A 13,072-nucleotide genomic window follows, 5' to 3' on the forward strand; every position below is an offset into this window, starting at 1 on the left:
CGTCGTAGATGTCGAGTGTCGAGAGAGGTGTCGGTGAACGGTCAAGCTCTTGTTTTTGTTAACACATGCTGTACAGTTGCCATGACAACTCGTCCGGTGAGCTAGAGGAGAGTGTGAAGAGGTTCACCGAAACGTCCACCAGGGGGCGACGGACACAACTCCTTCACTCAGCTCTGAAAAACACTGTTAGTAGTAGAAGTTGTTGACCTGCCGCAAGTAATGGCACAAAAGTATCATCAGCAAAATAGAAAAGTACTCATTACGGAAAAAATTACCTCTGCCTGGCATTTTATTGTGTATTGCATTAATACATGCTATACTGTTGTAAAGGATTGAGATGAGTCTAATATTTGGTGGTTTGATAGGCTACTCACTATTACTGATAATGTCCTAAAGTCATTTACTGTGCTTTTCAATTTCCAGTTTCGCTATAGACTACGGTATGTTGTATGAATTTATGAAAGATAATTCAAACCCTTTCCAAGTCAACCCAAACCATACACGCGCACACACACACACACACACACACACACACACACACACACACACACACACACACACACACACACACAGACAGGTGATTAATCTAAGAAATCCTTTTCTCAGATTTGTTGAACGTCAGTGATCATTTTACTGGTGTGTTGTTTCCTGCTCTAAAACGCGGGCAACGCAAATGAACGCAGTAAATGCCCAGGTGTTATTCAAATGAGAGTTTACTGTGTGAGACCTGATGGGCACTTCCTGCTGTGAAGATGGCCCGGGTAGCCTCAACACTTTCCATAGAGCAGGGAGAGCCGCATGGATCCAATTCCTTTTCACTAAAGTAGCTTTTCGCCACAGTTAGAACCTGTTTATCCGGTCAATTGAACAGCGTACTGCCGTCAAGTTACAATGAATTTACAGAACACTTCCGGTCCGAATTTTCAAAAGAAAAGAGCCTACTGTAACACTTTCCAAATGTGACGTTCAGCTTTCATTTAATTTTCAGTCCATTCCCTGAGCTAAATATGTATTTTCTTGGCTATGTACAAGCATTATAGATTGACCCAGCTTTTCCAAGTTATTTCTCACCTTGGACTGCCATAAACTTGCAGTTGTAGTCTTTTTACATACAGTCTATGGTTGTAGTCCTATGTTTTGGGCACCAGACATGACCATTTTCATGATTGTGTAACCGTTATTTCTTGGTCGGTAATGTTCTCCAGGGCTCTCTGAGGTGTTGGTGACAAGCAAGCTACAATTTTCTTGAACTGTCTTCTATAATCGCCACCAACATGGCAGGACAGTTGACACAACTTTATTCTGCTCTCTAAGCATGACATATGCATCCGATAGATTGTCACATTCACACCTGTCCCCCTGCAACAATGGCAGGTGAGAACCCCACGCTAAAGGGGTTGCAAATAACCAACTTAAATGTAACACATATATATGAAATAATAAGTAATAATAATAAGTATTGCAACTGATAATGAAATTATATATTAAACTCAATGAAGTGATATTAATTAAAAATATAATAAACTCAAATTATATTGCACCACTTAATATACAATGCAAATTCATATGGTAAATTTATGATTAAAATAATCCAAATGTGCACAATAATTAAGGTTACACTTGTTACAAGAGTTGAACTGAACACTGTGATGGATTGACAAAGCAAGCAGGATGGAAAGCATTCAAGGTACACATATTATTTCCCCTCCACAACCAGCACTTTTGTTGTGAAATGTGCAAAAAAATTCACGGTAAAGTAAGGTAACTTAATTGTAATTATACTAACTAACTTCACCTTTCATCATATTTTCTTTACTAATATTAACTGATAATGGGAGACACTGCAGGTGCTTAGATTGCAGTTGTCAGAAACTGAATATTTGGGTGTTCCTCTTAGGAATCAGCTCTTTAGTTTACTTATTGGGCCAGCTGTGGCCTGAATACAAGCCCCCCTTCTCTGCCTAAAATGAATCCACTTGCTGTTTGTGACTTGAAGCAAATCTTTTGGCTGATAATGCAGCACAGATTTGACTCTGTGACGCGCAATAGAGACAACCTTTCCTCGGTGATGGTCTTGTTTGGTGATTAAAAAATACATCTAAACATTGCTTTAGAAAGGACGTATTAATGCCACGTGCATTTGCTGAGCACTTAATTATTGCGATTTTATTTTGAAGTGAATACACCACACTTCCTGTTTCATTGTGTGACTTGACCCCGGAGCATCGTGGGCCAGACCTGAGGCAGCGGGCGGGCAGAGGGAGGGAGTGTCTGCTGGGTGTAGGAGCAGCTTCAGCCTGACGTCTTGTTAGTTTGAATGACTCGGAAAAAAAACAAAACCACTCTGACAATAGTCCGGCAGGCGAGACAGTCGCAGATAAGTGAGAAACATTTCTTTTTTTAACTTCTTCCCGCTTCCTTCCTTCCTCAACCTCTATGACTGCGTGAAGACAAAAGGTAAAAGAAAAAAAAAACTAAACTTTTACACTGCTAGCGTAATGTAAATATCTTAACCGGTGGGAAAGTTCATTATGCTGATTTTTAGAGCAGGTGCACATTTTTTTAGGATATATGTTTTCTTTTTACGTGTAACGTATATATTTTGTTATATGAGTATCCACATACATGTCTCCTTACAAAAGACACAGTTTCGCTCACGAGACTACAAGCTAGCTTGAATTAAACATAAAGTTACGTTCATTTATCTCAGTTTTCTTTGTCCAGTCTCAGAGGACACACAGCTGGTTCAACGACTGGGAGTTCACTGTTGACGCGTTTATTAGTTACTTATTAACATCCTGTAATGAAACACATGCATTGATATAACGTTCATTTCACCATTTAATGTATGCTACAAATCCTGACATCGCGGTGTTTGATAAGAGGTTACAGTATCACAGAGTGGAGTAAATGAATAATATGGTACACATCAAAACGAAAGGTACCGAGTGTAACGATAGCCTTGGCAGGGTAACAGGCTCTAAAGGCAAACAAAGATAAAGAAACTCCTGCAAGCTAAGTGCTGCTGCAGGGTCCTGTAGTGCATGAATGTGGCCTAAAAATAAGCAACAGGAATCATCTATCAGCTGAAGCTTTATCTGCGAGACAGTGTTTATTTTTATTAGGAATTTAGCTGTAAGGAAAAGAAGAGGCCAAAGCAAAAAAAGGGTGCATTATTTAAACTCAATGGGTGGTGTTGCACAGCTTTAGGAGCCCAATCTGATCCCATTACACAATATCATGCACACCCAGAGGTGTTGTGTGTTTGAGCAATGCGGCAAAAAAAGGTAACAACAACAACAACAACAACACACATTACATGCCAGAATTGCCTTACTGCACACTCTGACTGTGCATCAAAACAATTGATGCACACCAGCTGTAGACTGATCATGTGAAAGTGACACATTGAGCATATTGCTCTTGACACTTGCTCTTGACACGTTGAGTGTTGCAGCTTTAAATTGTCGGGTGTGGAGTTACCGGTTTGTGCAAAAGTCTTACAGGTCAAACCAGATGACATGCTTGTGAGTGTAACAGATATAGACGCATTACTGTTATCTTTTTCACACGGTGTGCACATTTAGCCCTTCTTTAGTGAGTTATTAGCGCTGCTGACCAAAATGCTCACGTGATAGTCCTCAGAGGGTTGCAACTTGGTCATCTGTCAGTAGTTTCAGTTCAACTGGAGATCTAATGTGACTGTGTCATTGCTGCAGATAATGTTGGAGATGTGTGTGATGACTCATCAGTTCTGCTTCATCTCTGACAGCATGTCTCCTGTCTGTTTAGTAGTTTTCCATCTTGAGTGTGGTTAAAAGATGACAAAACTGTTTAATTTCCACTATCAAAGTGATATAGTGTAATGTCAGACTTTCTACCTGTATTATTTAGCAGTACTTTTCTATTTGTCAGGATATAAATTTGCTTTCTAATCACAATTTGTATGCACAATATATTATCAATGTATACTGAAGAGATTTGAGTTGTATCAAACAATTAGAACTGAAATAATTAGTCATTTAATAAGTAAATCAGGCGACAGTAAATTAATCTGAAACTATTCGAATAACTGATAAAACATTTAATTCATTCACAGGTTCCAGCTCAAATGTGAATAGTTGATTGATATTAAACCAGATATCTTTGGGTTTTAGAATCATGATTGGAGAAAACAAGACTGAATGTGTCAATTTGAGATTTGAGAAAATATGATGGGTGTATTTTTTACCCTTTTCTGACCTTTTATGGACCAAGCAATCAGTCAGTTAAATAACTAACAGATTCATCTATAATATAAAGAGATAATCAGCCTTATAAATAATTATGTGACTACAACTGTTTACTCGTTGGGTGCATTATGAAGTATGCAATTATCAGTTTGGTATTGATATAATATTTTTGACATAATAAAACATAATCTCTGTTGCTCGTTGGTTTAAAGAAATACCTCGTCCTTCATAATTGAGCATGGTGTGTTGTATGTACATATTATATATATATATATATATATATATATATATATTTATGTTGAGTTCAGTGAAGTTTTGGACTTCCACAAGAGTCCCCACAGAGGCTACTTACAACATACACTACACTACAGGCTGAAGAAAAGCGAGAGTGAAGGATCACATCTTGAGTAGGAGGGAGAAACTGGTCGGGTTGTTTAAGTGGTTTAATTCTGTAAAACAATAGTGCATTAATTGTCAACACATATCTGTTATTAAAAACTAAACTGAAGAAGGAAACTAATTAAGCAAATTAAAAAAAATCATGGTTTCTGTTTTGTGTTCAGTGTAACTGATTAGTTTCTCATTGCTCCTGCAGAGGTAATGTGTTTTCTGACCAGACTTGTCCAGTTGTCTTTGTAACAACATATCTATGGATCGGCTGAGAGTGGTAATGTTTTTTTAATGTAAATTTGTCATTTGCTGTATGTAAAACACCTCCTCTCCTCTTTCAGCGACTCAGTTATGGAGAGCTCCATTGAGACTTCCCAGACTGAAGGCGCCTCAAAACCAAAGCCGGCTCTGGCTCCCAAACCTCGGCTCACTCCCAAGCCCTTCTCCCTGCAGAAGAACACCACTATTCGCTCCATCCATGCTCCAAAGACGGTCACCACAACAGTTAAGTCAGCAACAAACCAGACTGGAAAATCTGAAGCCACAGGTGTCCCAAAACCGACTTTGACCGCTCATGCACAGAAACCTCCTCAACAAACCACCACCTCTGATTCCAAACCCAGCGCTGTAAGTGTGCACACCAAAGATAAACCAAAAACTACCAAGGAAAGTAAAGCAAGTCCGCATGAAGAAGAGACCCTTGATTCAAGTGTAGCTCCAGGAAAATCTGATCCTGCCTCACAAACCGCTCCGCCCAAATCCGAGCCAGTCCAGAAAGACGATGTCATCCAAACAAACCACAAAGCGTCCACAGATTTTGTAACTAAGTCAAAACAGAAAGACGGAAAAGAGAAAGAAGATGAAACACAGACTTCAATCATACAAAAGCCTGAAGAATCAGGGAGTGACAGTTCTTCTACAGCCAATCCACCATATCGACGGGCCGGCACCAGGAGGGGTCTGCCCACCAAGCTCACCGCAAAGTTTGAGTCGGGTGGTCTATCCCTGCCTCCCCAGCCCACCATAACAGCATCTACAAGCAAAACCAAAGATGATTCAAACAAACCAGTGTCCTCCGATCCAGAGCAGAGCCAGACAACAACACAGCCGTCCAACAGAGAGAGTGATGAAGGACGACTGAAGGAGGATTATAGCGGAGGGGGAAGCATAAAACGCAGAATCAGTCTTCTGTTCGACTCCTCGTTGAGGCCAGAGGTCATGACGAAGAAAGAGGAACCAGAGATTATAAATAATACAGGAGGTGTAAAGGAGCGAATTAAACACTGGGCGACGGAAACAAGTTCTGAGGGTCCAAAGACTGAGAAGAAGCCTCAGGTTGTACCCCGACCTCGCACTAGGAGGTGAGTGAGCTTCTTCCCATCTGTGCTGTCTGTGTTTGGTGACATGACCAGACATGAATAAAAGGAAAAGAAAATTCTCTTCAAAGTGCAACCATGCCAGAAGTTTATTTTATGGTTAGTGGCACATATTATGACTGGCTATTAATGGCCAATGGTAACATTTTCTTTCTGGGTACAGTTGGTGCTTCATGTGAGCCTCAATTTCTTCTTATTTTTCAGAGGTGAAGTATAATATTTAGATATTATTTAGACCACAGTGCAGATGGGAGCTTCCTTTATGTTGTTGTCATCGTTTGCTTCCCTTGGAGAGAGGGCGGCGCAAGTCTAGAACTGTTGAGGCAGGAAAGATTGAGTGAGTGTCACCAGCACTGCTTTCCTTTCCTTCTTGTTTAATGTGTGTTCTGTGTGCGGACAGTAATAAGGGTGTGGTAAATGAATAACGTTGCTTGCAATATCAAGCTGTGGCCTGATTTAAGTCTTCAAATAAATAAGTTCAGATAAGAATGTGAACCTGGCCACCTCTGATTGTGAATTTTTAGATTAGATGCCCAACCTACAACATGACCTGGCCTGAACTGACACCTAAAGAGTCAGTTCACCTATTTTTTCAATCACCCCAAGTATCTAGTCATGCATGTAATTTTATTTTTACATTTCAAGCAGTGGTGGAATGTAACTAAGTAACTAATTTCCATTTCTTGCTAGATTATACTATATTACTACCTACTAAACTAACATTTCAGAGGGAGACTTTGTACTTTTTACTCTATGACATTTATTTGACAGCTTTAGTTACTCATTATTTTACAGATTAAGATTTTCCATTCAAGGTGTATTATGAGTTTATAAATAACACATAAATGAGTTGCATTGTTATAGTTGAAACCACCCAGTAATTAAAATTTGTAGAGCTGCAACGAGTTGTCAATTCACTGATTAGTCGAACAACAGGAAATTAATCGGCAACTATTTTGATGATTGATCATTAAATGTTTTCAAACAAAAATGCCAAACGGGATGTTTCCCACTTCTTAAATGTGAGATATTGCCTCTTTGTCTTTCTTTTCATATGTAAGTACATTTATCTAACAATGCTTACTTACTTTTTCTTAAATAATCTTTTCAGTGCAATGCAATATGTTCATATTGCAGTGTTACTGCTCTGACTTAAGTAAAGGATCTGAATACGTCCTTGATGATTTCAAGTTTTTCAGATATCCATCTATGAGACTTTTGCTGTTGCTCCAACTACAATACATGTAAATAGAATTTTGTTTGTGTTGCTCCCAGCATTGAAAATCTACATTTAAAAACTATAACAGCAACAACAGTTTTTACTGGAAGCTCTTTCTACTCAAGAAATAAATCCTATGAAAACTGTCGACAGCACATTCTGTGGATCATCCAGAGTGACAGGGACACTGTTTAGAGAAGCTCCTCTTGAATTTTTTTAAATGCTAATTTGAATGCTCTGACCAAAACAAAAGAGATCTATCTCTGATGGTGCGGTACAGGCTGAGATGTTACACTTTAATTTCACAAGACCTGGAAAATAAAACTAAAACAATCAGAATGGCTAGTTGTTAGAGTAAGAATGTGTGTTTTTTTTGTTTGTTTGTTTGTTTTTTCTCATCTGGGCAAACCGGTCATTTTTAGGAACAGTTCAACAGCCTGCTGGCTGTAGCTTCATATTTAACATACAGACATGGGTCTTTCTTTCTAATTCTTAGAGCAGAATTTAATGAGCATATTTCTGTAGGTGTTGAAATAATCCTTTATTGTGACATATGATCCTTTGTGTTTGTGTTTAAATTACATGACTAAGCCCTTTATTAGTGGAAACATCTATTAAAGCTAGCAAGATCCTTAAACTCAGATTTTTCATATAGATTGACTATGATTGTTATTCTTCTACAGCTTTGAGCCTGTGACTGCTCCAGCAGCAGAGAAAACACCCAAAACGCCACATGTGGAACCTCCTGCGACCAGGACGTCGTCTACACAGGCTGTGGATCCACGTTCAAAGGTCTCCCCAGCTGAAGTGCCCTCAGAGTCCCCAGTGGAAACATCCAGAGATGTTCCCACAGAAAAGGAGTCTTTGAATAGCTCAACAGAGGGAGAGGACGAGCAAAACAAATCAACAGAGGTTGAGGTCCCACCACGCAGTCGCAACCCATCTACAACCCAAACTGCCAGCGATGAGGGAGACTCAGCTTCAAGTGAAAGAGCTCTAAAGAGAGACAATGTGAAACGTCGCTCTGTTCGCTTTGGTATCGTGGAGAGAGATGATGGTGGGCCTCCAGTGATCCTGGGCTCAGCATCCGAATCCAGCTCAGAGGAAGAAGAAGAGGAAGAAGAGACACCTGAGGATAAAGCTGAGAAGGACACCTCTGTTTCTTTGCCCGTCTACCAGCGAATAGGAATTCTTAAGCAGAAGGACAATGAGATCCAAAAGCAAGAAGAAGAACGACTGAAACATTTAGAATTTGAACAAATACGGAGAGCAGAGGAGAGCGAACAGGCAAGACTTAAGTTAGAAGAGGAGCGTAAACGAGAAGAGGAAGAAAGGGAGAAAGAAAAGGCCAGGCAGAGGGAAGAGCTTAGGATCAGGGAAGAGGAGAAACGGAGAGAGGAGGAAAGGGAAAGAGAGAGGTTGGAGGAGGAGGAAATGGAGAGACATCGGAAGGAAGAATGGGAGAGAGAAAGGTTAAAAGAAGAGGAAAGGGAAAGGGAAAGGCTCAGAGAAGAAGAGATGGAAAGAGAAAGACAGATGGAGGTGATGTGGCAGAGACAGAGAGAGGAGGAAAGAGAGAGGGCGAAGCAGAAAGAGGAGAGACTAAAGCGAGATCTGAAGGAGAGAGAAGAAGAGGAGGAGATGAAAGAGGAGAGACTGAGAGAAGAAAGAAAAAGACAGAGGCTGAGAGAGGAGGAGAGTTTGATTAATGAACACGAGGAACACAGATTTGAAGGGAAACTGAGAGAGGAGGAAATGACTAAAGAGAAACAAAGAGAGGAGGAGTGGGAAAGAGAGTGGGTGAAACAGACAGACAGTTTGAGAGCAGAGGAAGAAAAAAGAGAGAGAGAAAAGGAGTTGGAGTTGATGTGGCAGAGACAGAAAGAGGAGGACGAAGAGAGGGCAAGGCAGAAAGAGGAAAGACTCAAACAAGAGGAGAGGGAGAAAGAAAGATTAAGAGATGAGGCTGAGGAAAGAGAGAGGGAGAAGCAAAGGAGGCTGGAAGCAGAAGAGAGGATGAAGGAAAGGCAGAGACAGGAGGAGAGGATAAGAAGGGAGCTTGAAATGCAGAAAGAGAAAGAGGAAGAGATGGAGAGACTAAGGCAAATAGAAAAACAGAGAGAGGAGGAGAGAGAGAGGGCGAAGCAGAAGGAGGAGAGACTAAAGCAAGATCAGAAGGAGAGAGAAGAAGAGAGAGTGAAGGAGGAGGAGATGAAAGAGGAGAGACTGAGAGAGGAAAGAGAAAGACAGAGGCTGAGAGAGGAGGAGGAGAGATTGATTAGTGAACATGAGGAAAGGAAGAGACAGATAGAAAAAGAAAGAGTGGAGGAGCTGGAGAGAAAAATGCAAGAAGAATTTGAAAGAAAGCAAGCAAAAGAAATGGAAGATAAGCTAAGAATGGACGAAGAGAGAGAAAGGAAAGAACTTGAGTTGACCAACAGGGAACGAGAGAGCACAGGGGACAAGGTTGAGTCAAATTTGATCAGCTTTGACTCTGAAGATGCGCCACAGAAGTCTCAAACACCACATTCCCTCTCAGCAAAAACGTATGAGCCCAAAGAGAGTCAAATAGAAGTTGCTTACGATGACTTCTCCGTCGGCAGAAAGTCTCTGATCGACGTGGATTTTGATGATTTTTCAGTCAAACCAAAGAGATGGGGCTCAAAGGCTAAAGCAGAAACCAGTCCGCTCGTGCAGAGCTGGGCAACCAGTCCTGTGGAGTTGCTGGTGCCCCTGAATGTATGGTCTCAGGAAAACAAAGTACCAGACCGCCCAGAGCCTACACCAGCTGCGGAGAGTCCAGAGGAGGAGGAGGAGGAGGAGGAGGAGGAGGAGAAGAGGCCAGAGGAGGGACAGCTGATCTCCACAGAGGTGGAGGAAGAGGAAGAGGAGATGGAGAGGGAGGAAGAGGTGGACGAAGCGGAAGACGAGGAGAAAGAGGAGGTAAGTACAAAATGAATTCGCTTGGAATGCAGCTTGATTGGTAAACCACTTTGTTGTTGAGGACACCAGCATGAAAGATTCTTGAATGACACCAAAAGGGTGAGGTTGATAGAACAGAGACAGGAGTGCACACGTAAATGTGATTATTTCACCATTGAATCATATCAGCCAGGCAACCACACACACGCACACGCACACACACACGCACACGCACACACACACACACACAACTCACCTGCACCGACAGATCGCCATTCCTGTTGCACAAGTACAAGCACAAGGAAAAATATCTTGTCATACTTGCTTTGGCCTGATTAAGATTCAGTGGAAGAGCATGTTCTGTGTGTGTGTGTGTGTGTGTGTGTGTGTGTGTGTGTGTGTGTGTGTGTGTGTGTGTGTGTGTGTTTGTGTTTGTGTGTGTGTGTGGGTGTGACACTGATTAATGAAACAAGCATGGCCTGAAAACCAAATATATGTGTATGTGTGTATGTGTCAGTAGTATTATCTGGCCTTGCTGACAGCGACAGCTTATTTCTTACAAAATAAAAAAACATCAGAGTAAAATAAGTGACTTCTGAGGTGTGACGATTAAAAAAACAGCAGTGAGAGTGCATGGGTCTCATGTAGTACTCCCCTGAAGATGATATGTCAGGGTTGAGGAAAGAGAGTAAGAGTGGATTTCTCTTCCATGTCCTCTTTCATATACAGTGTATTTGTAAAGTGTTCAGACCCCTTCAATTTTTTCACACTTTTTTAAGCCAAATGCCAAAATAAATAAGTGAAGCCCTTCTCTTCTTCTTTTAGCTTAAGGCCGCAACATAACACAATGTGAAAAAATTGAAGGGGTCTGAACACAGTGTACATGTACAGTTTTGTGCAAGTGCAGGATTCATTCCCATATTTAAAGTCCCTTCATTCTCAGTTCCTAATCCATTTTCTGAATTTTCCAGGCATCTGCAACAGTACATCAAGCTGTATGAACTCTATGTCGAGTGGTATATATTATGTTAAGAGGGTGGTTCTGGTGATCAGAAAGTGAAAGTGAAGTTATGTCTTTATCTGCAGCCCTCCCACAATTCTCTACTGCTACTTTCATTTCTGTTCTTGTTTGTGCGTCAAACTGCGGAAAAAGACAAGCCGAGGTAGTAAAATATAAGAAGAAAATATAGAAGGGATGGATTATTATTATAATTATTTCACATGGGCATCTTGGATGGGTTATCTCCAGCAGCTATGGGTAAGTAAAAGAAGTGAGTAAATACTGGAAACTAATCTGGCTCTGTCCAAAGGTAACACAGGCCACCTACCAGGACTTGTAAAGCTAATTAATTAGCAAAGCTCATTAACAAATAAATGAATGAATGAATTAATATGTTGTGTCTTTTATCTTACAAATTAATCAAGTATTAAACTTCTTTTAGTTCCAATTACATTTGTGATGTAAAATTGATTGTTTATTTTTGTGCATATTATCTCATATGATACAACTCTACACTTGAATAGCATAAGGAGGTTTCTAACACAAAGTTTATTTTCTGATTCAGTCAGTTCACATTCGAAAACCCATTGAAGTTGTAGTGAGGCTGCAGTCAACAAACCGTGTCTGAGCTAACTCTTAGGTGAATCCACAAATAAACGTCATCACTGCACTGCTTGAAAGAAGTGGTCCAAATCAGTTAGGAGTGTAATAGTCAGCTAATGTTACTGGGAAATTTTAGCCATGTTAGCGATGTTAGCCTTGTTAATGGTAAACAGAGTAAGAGGCTGAAGTGGAGAATGCAGCCTAAAAACAAACCTACAAATGGGTAAACACAATTTGAAGTACAATGTCAAGTACAACAATGAAACAAAAATTATATACAAGAACAGAAAGCAACATTAACAGTCTGAAAATGACTGAAATTTCATCACACTTAATTTTGAAAAGAGACAAGGCAACACAGATAATTCAAGGTGAACAGAGTGAAGAGTTGTGGTTGTACAGCAAAGTAAATGAACAGCTGACGTAGCCCTGCCAGTCAAGACAGATCGGTTACACACCTGTTTGAACATGCAATGAATTCTGGATCCCTAAACTATGTGTATGTATGTATGTGAGCGTCTTTGCGATATTGTGTCTCTGTTTGCTGTGTGCACACTTAAGCAAACAAACCATAACCCACAGAACCAGTGTGCTCCTGTAAGGGGGGGGCATAGCACATAAGCACTTAGCTGACGTAAGGCCATTTGTGTTGAAACGTTGTTGGTCATGGCTGTGTGGGCATGTCCTTGTTTTAACCACTGAGTGGTGCTGCTGCTCTTAAAAATTGCACTTCCTTGTGCTTCCTTCCTTAAGTTTCTGTAGTTTCTGTAGAGCACCTTACACTGCTATAATATGGCCACTATAACACTAAACAGTATGGTTTAGTTGTTTTTATACAGTTAAAAAACATCCACCGCAGAGACACTGTTGTGTGGCAGATAAAAACATTTCAGTTTGACAGAGCAGAATGAGGAAAATGTTTACTGGGAAAACACAAGCTGTGCAGCCGACCGTGCACGCTCATTCAGGCTACGGACTAAAAGACAGACAGACAGACAGACAGATGGATGAATCTTATAGTGAGTAGGGCCTAGGTCCTATGTAGTCATCATGTCCTCATTTGGATCTGTCCAACAGGGAAGCATGTCAGAATGACCATACATGGTGCCTCTATCTGCTCTTTTTCTCTGTCTCTCTACTCAATCTCTCCACCCCGTTTTGAGAGGGAGCCCATCACCCGCCTGCACACATACACACACACTTACACACACACACTCACACACCCCCACACTTTCTGGCACACATACACACAAAGAGGATGGGCTAAAGCACAGACAAGAAGACAAGAAAGTGCAATAGTGCCCATGTCTGCTTTCCATTCTTTCAGTTA

At 40.7% G+C, this 13,072-nt stretch overlaps 1 protein-coding gene across 1 annotated transcript; it reads left to right on the top strand.

Annotated features, from left to right (window-relative positions):
• Positions 1-8,225: 8,225 nt before the first annotated feature.
• Positions 8,226-12,837, top strand: LOC111221600 (trichohyalin-like; the record flags this gene model as incomplete). Its single annotated transcript, XM_022745051.1, has 2 exons — positions 8,226-10,088; positions 12,820-12,837. Coding segments are annotated over 2 exons (1,881 nt in total), but the record flags the coding sequence as incomplete, so codon positions are not given.
• Positions 12,838-13,072: the final 235 nt, after the last annotated feature.

The sequence above is a fragment of the Seriola dumerili genome, unplaced genomic scaffold (genome assembly GCF_002260705.1).
Source record: "Seriola dumerili isolate Sdu_G_001 unplaced genomic scaffold, Sdu_1.0 BDQW01000088.1, whole genome shotgun sequence".
Taxonomy (NCBI): domain Eukaryota; kingdom Metazoa; phylum Chordata; class Actinopteri; order Carangiformes; family Carangidae; genus Seriola; species Seriola dumerili.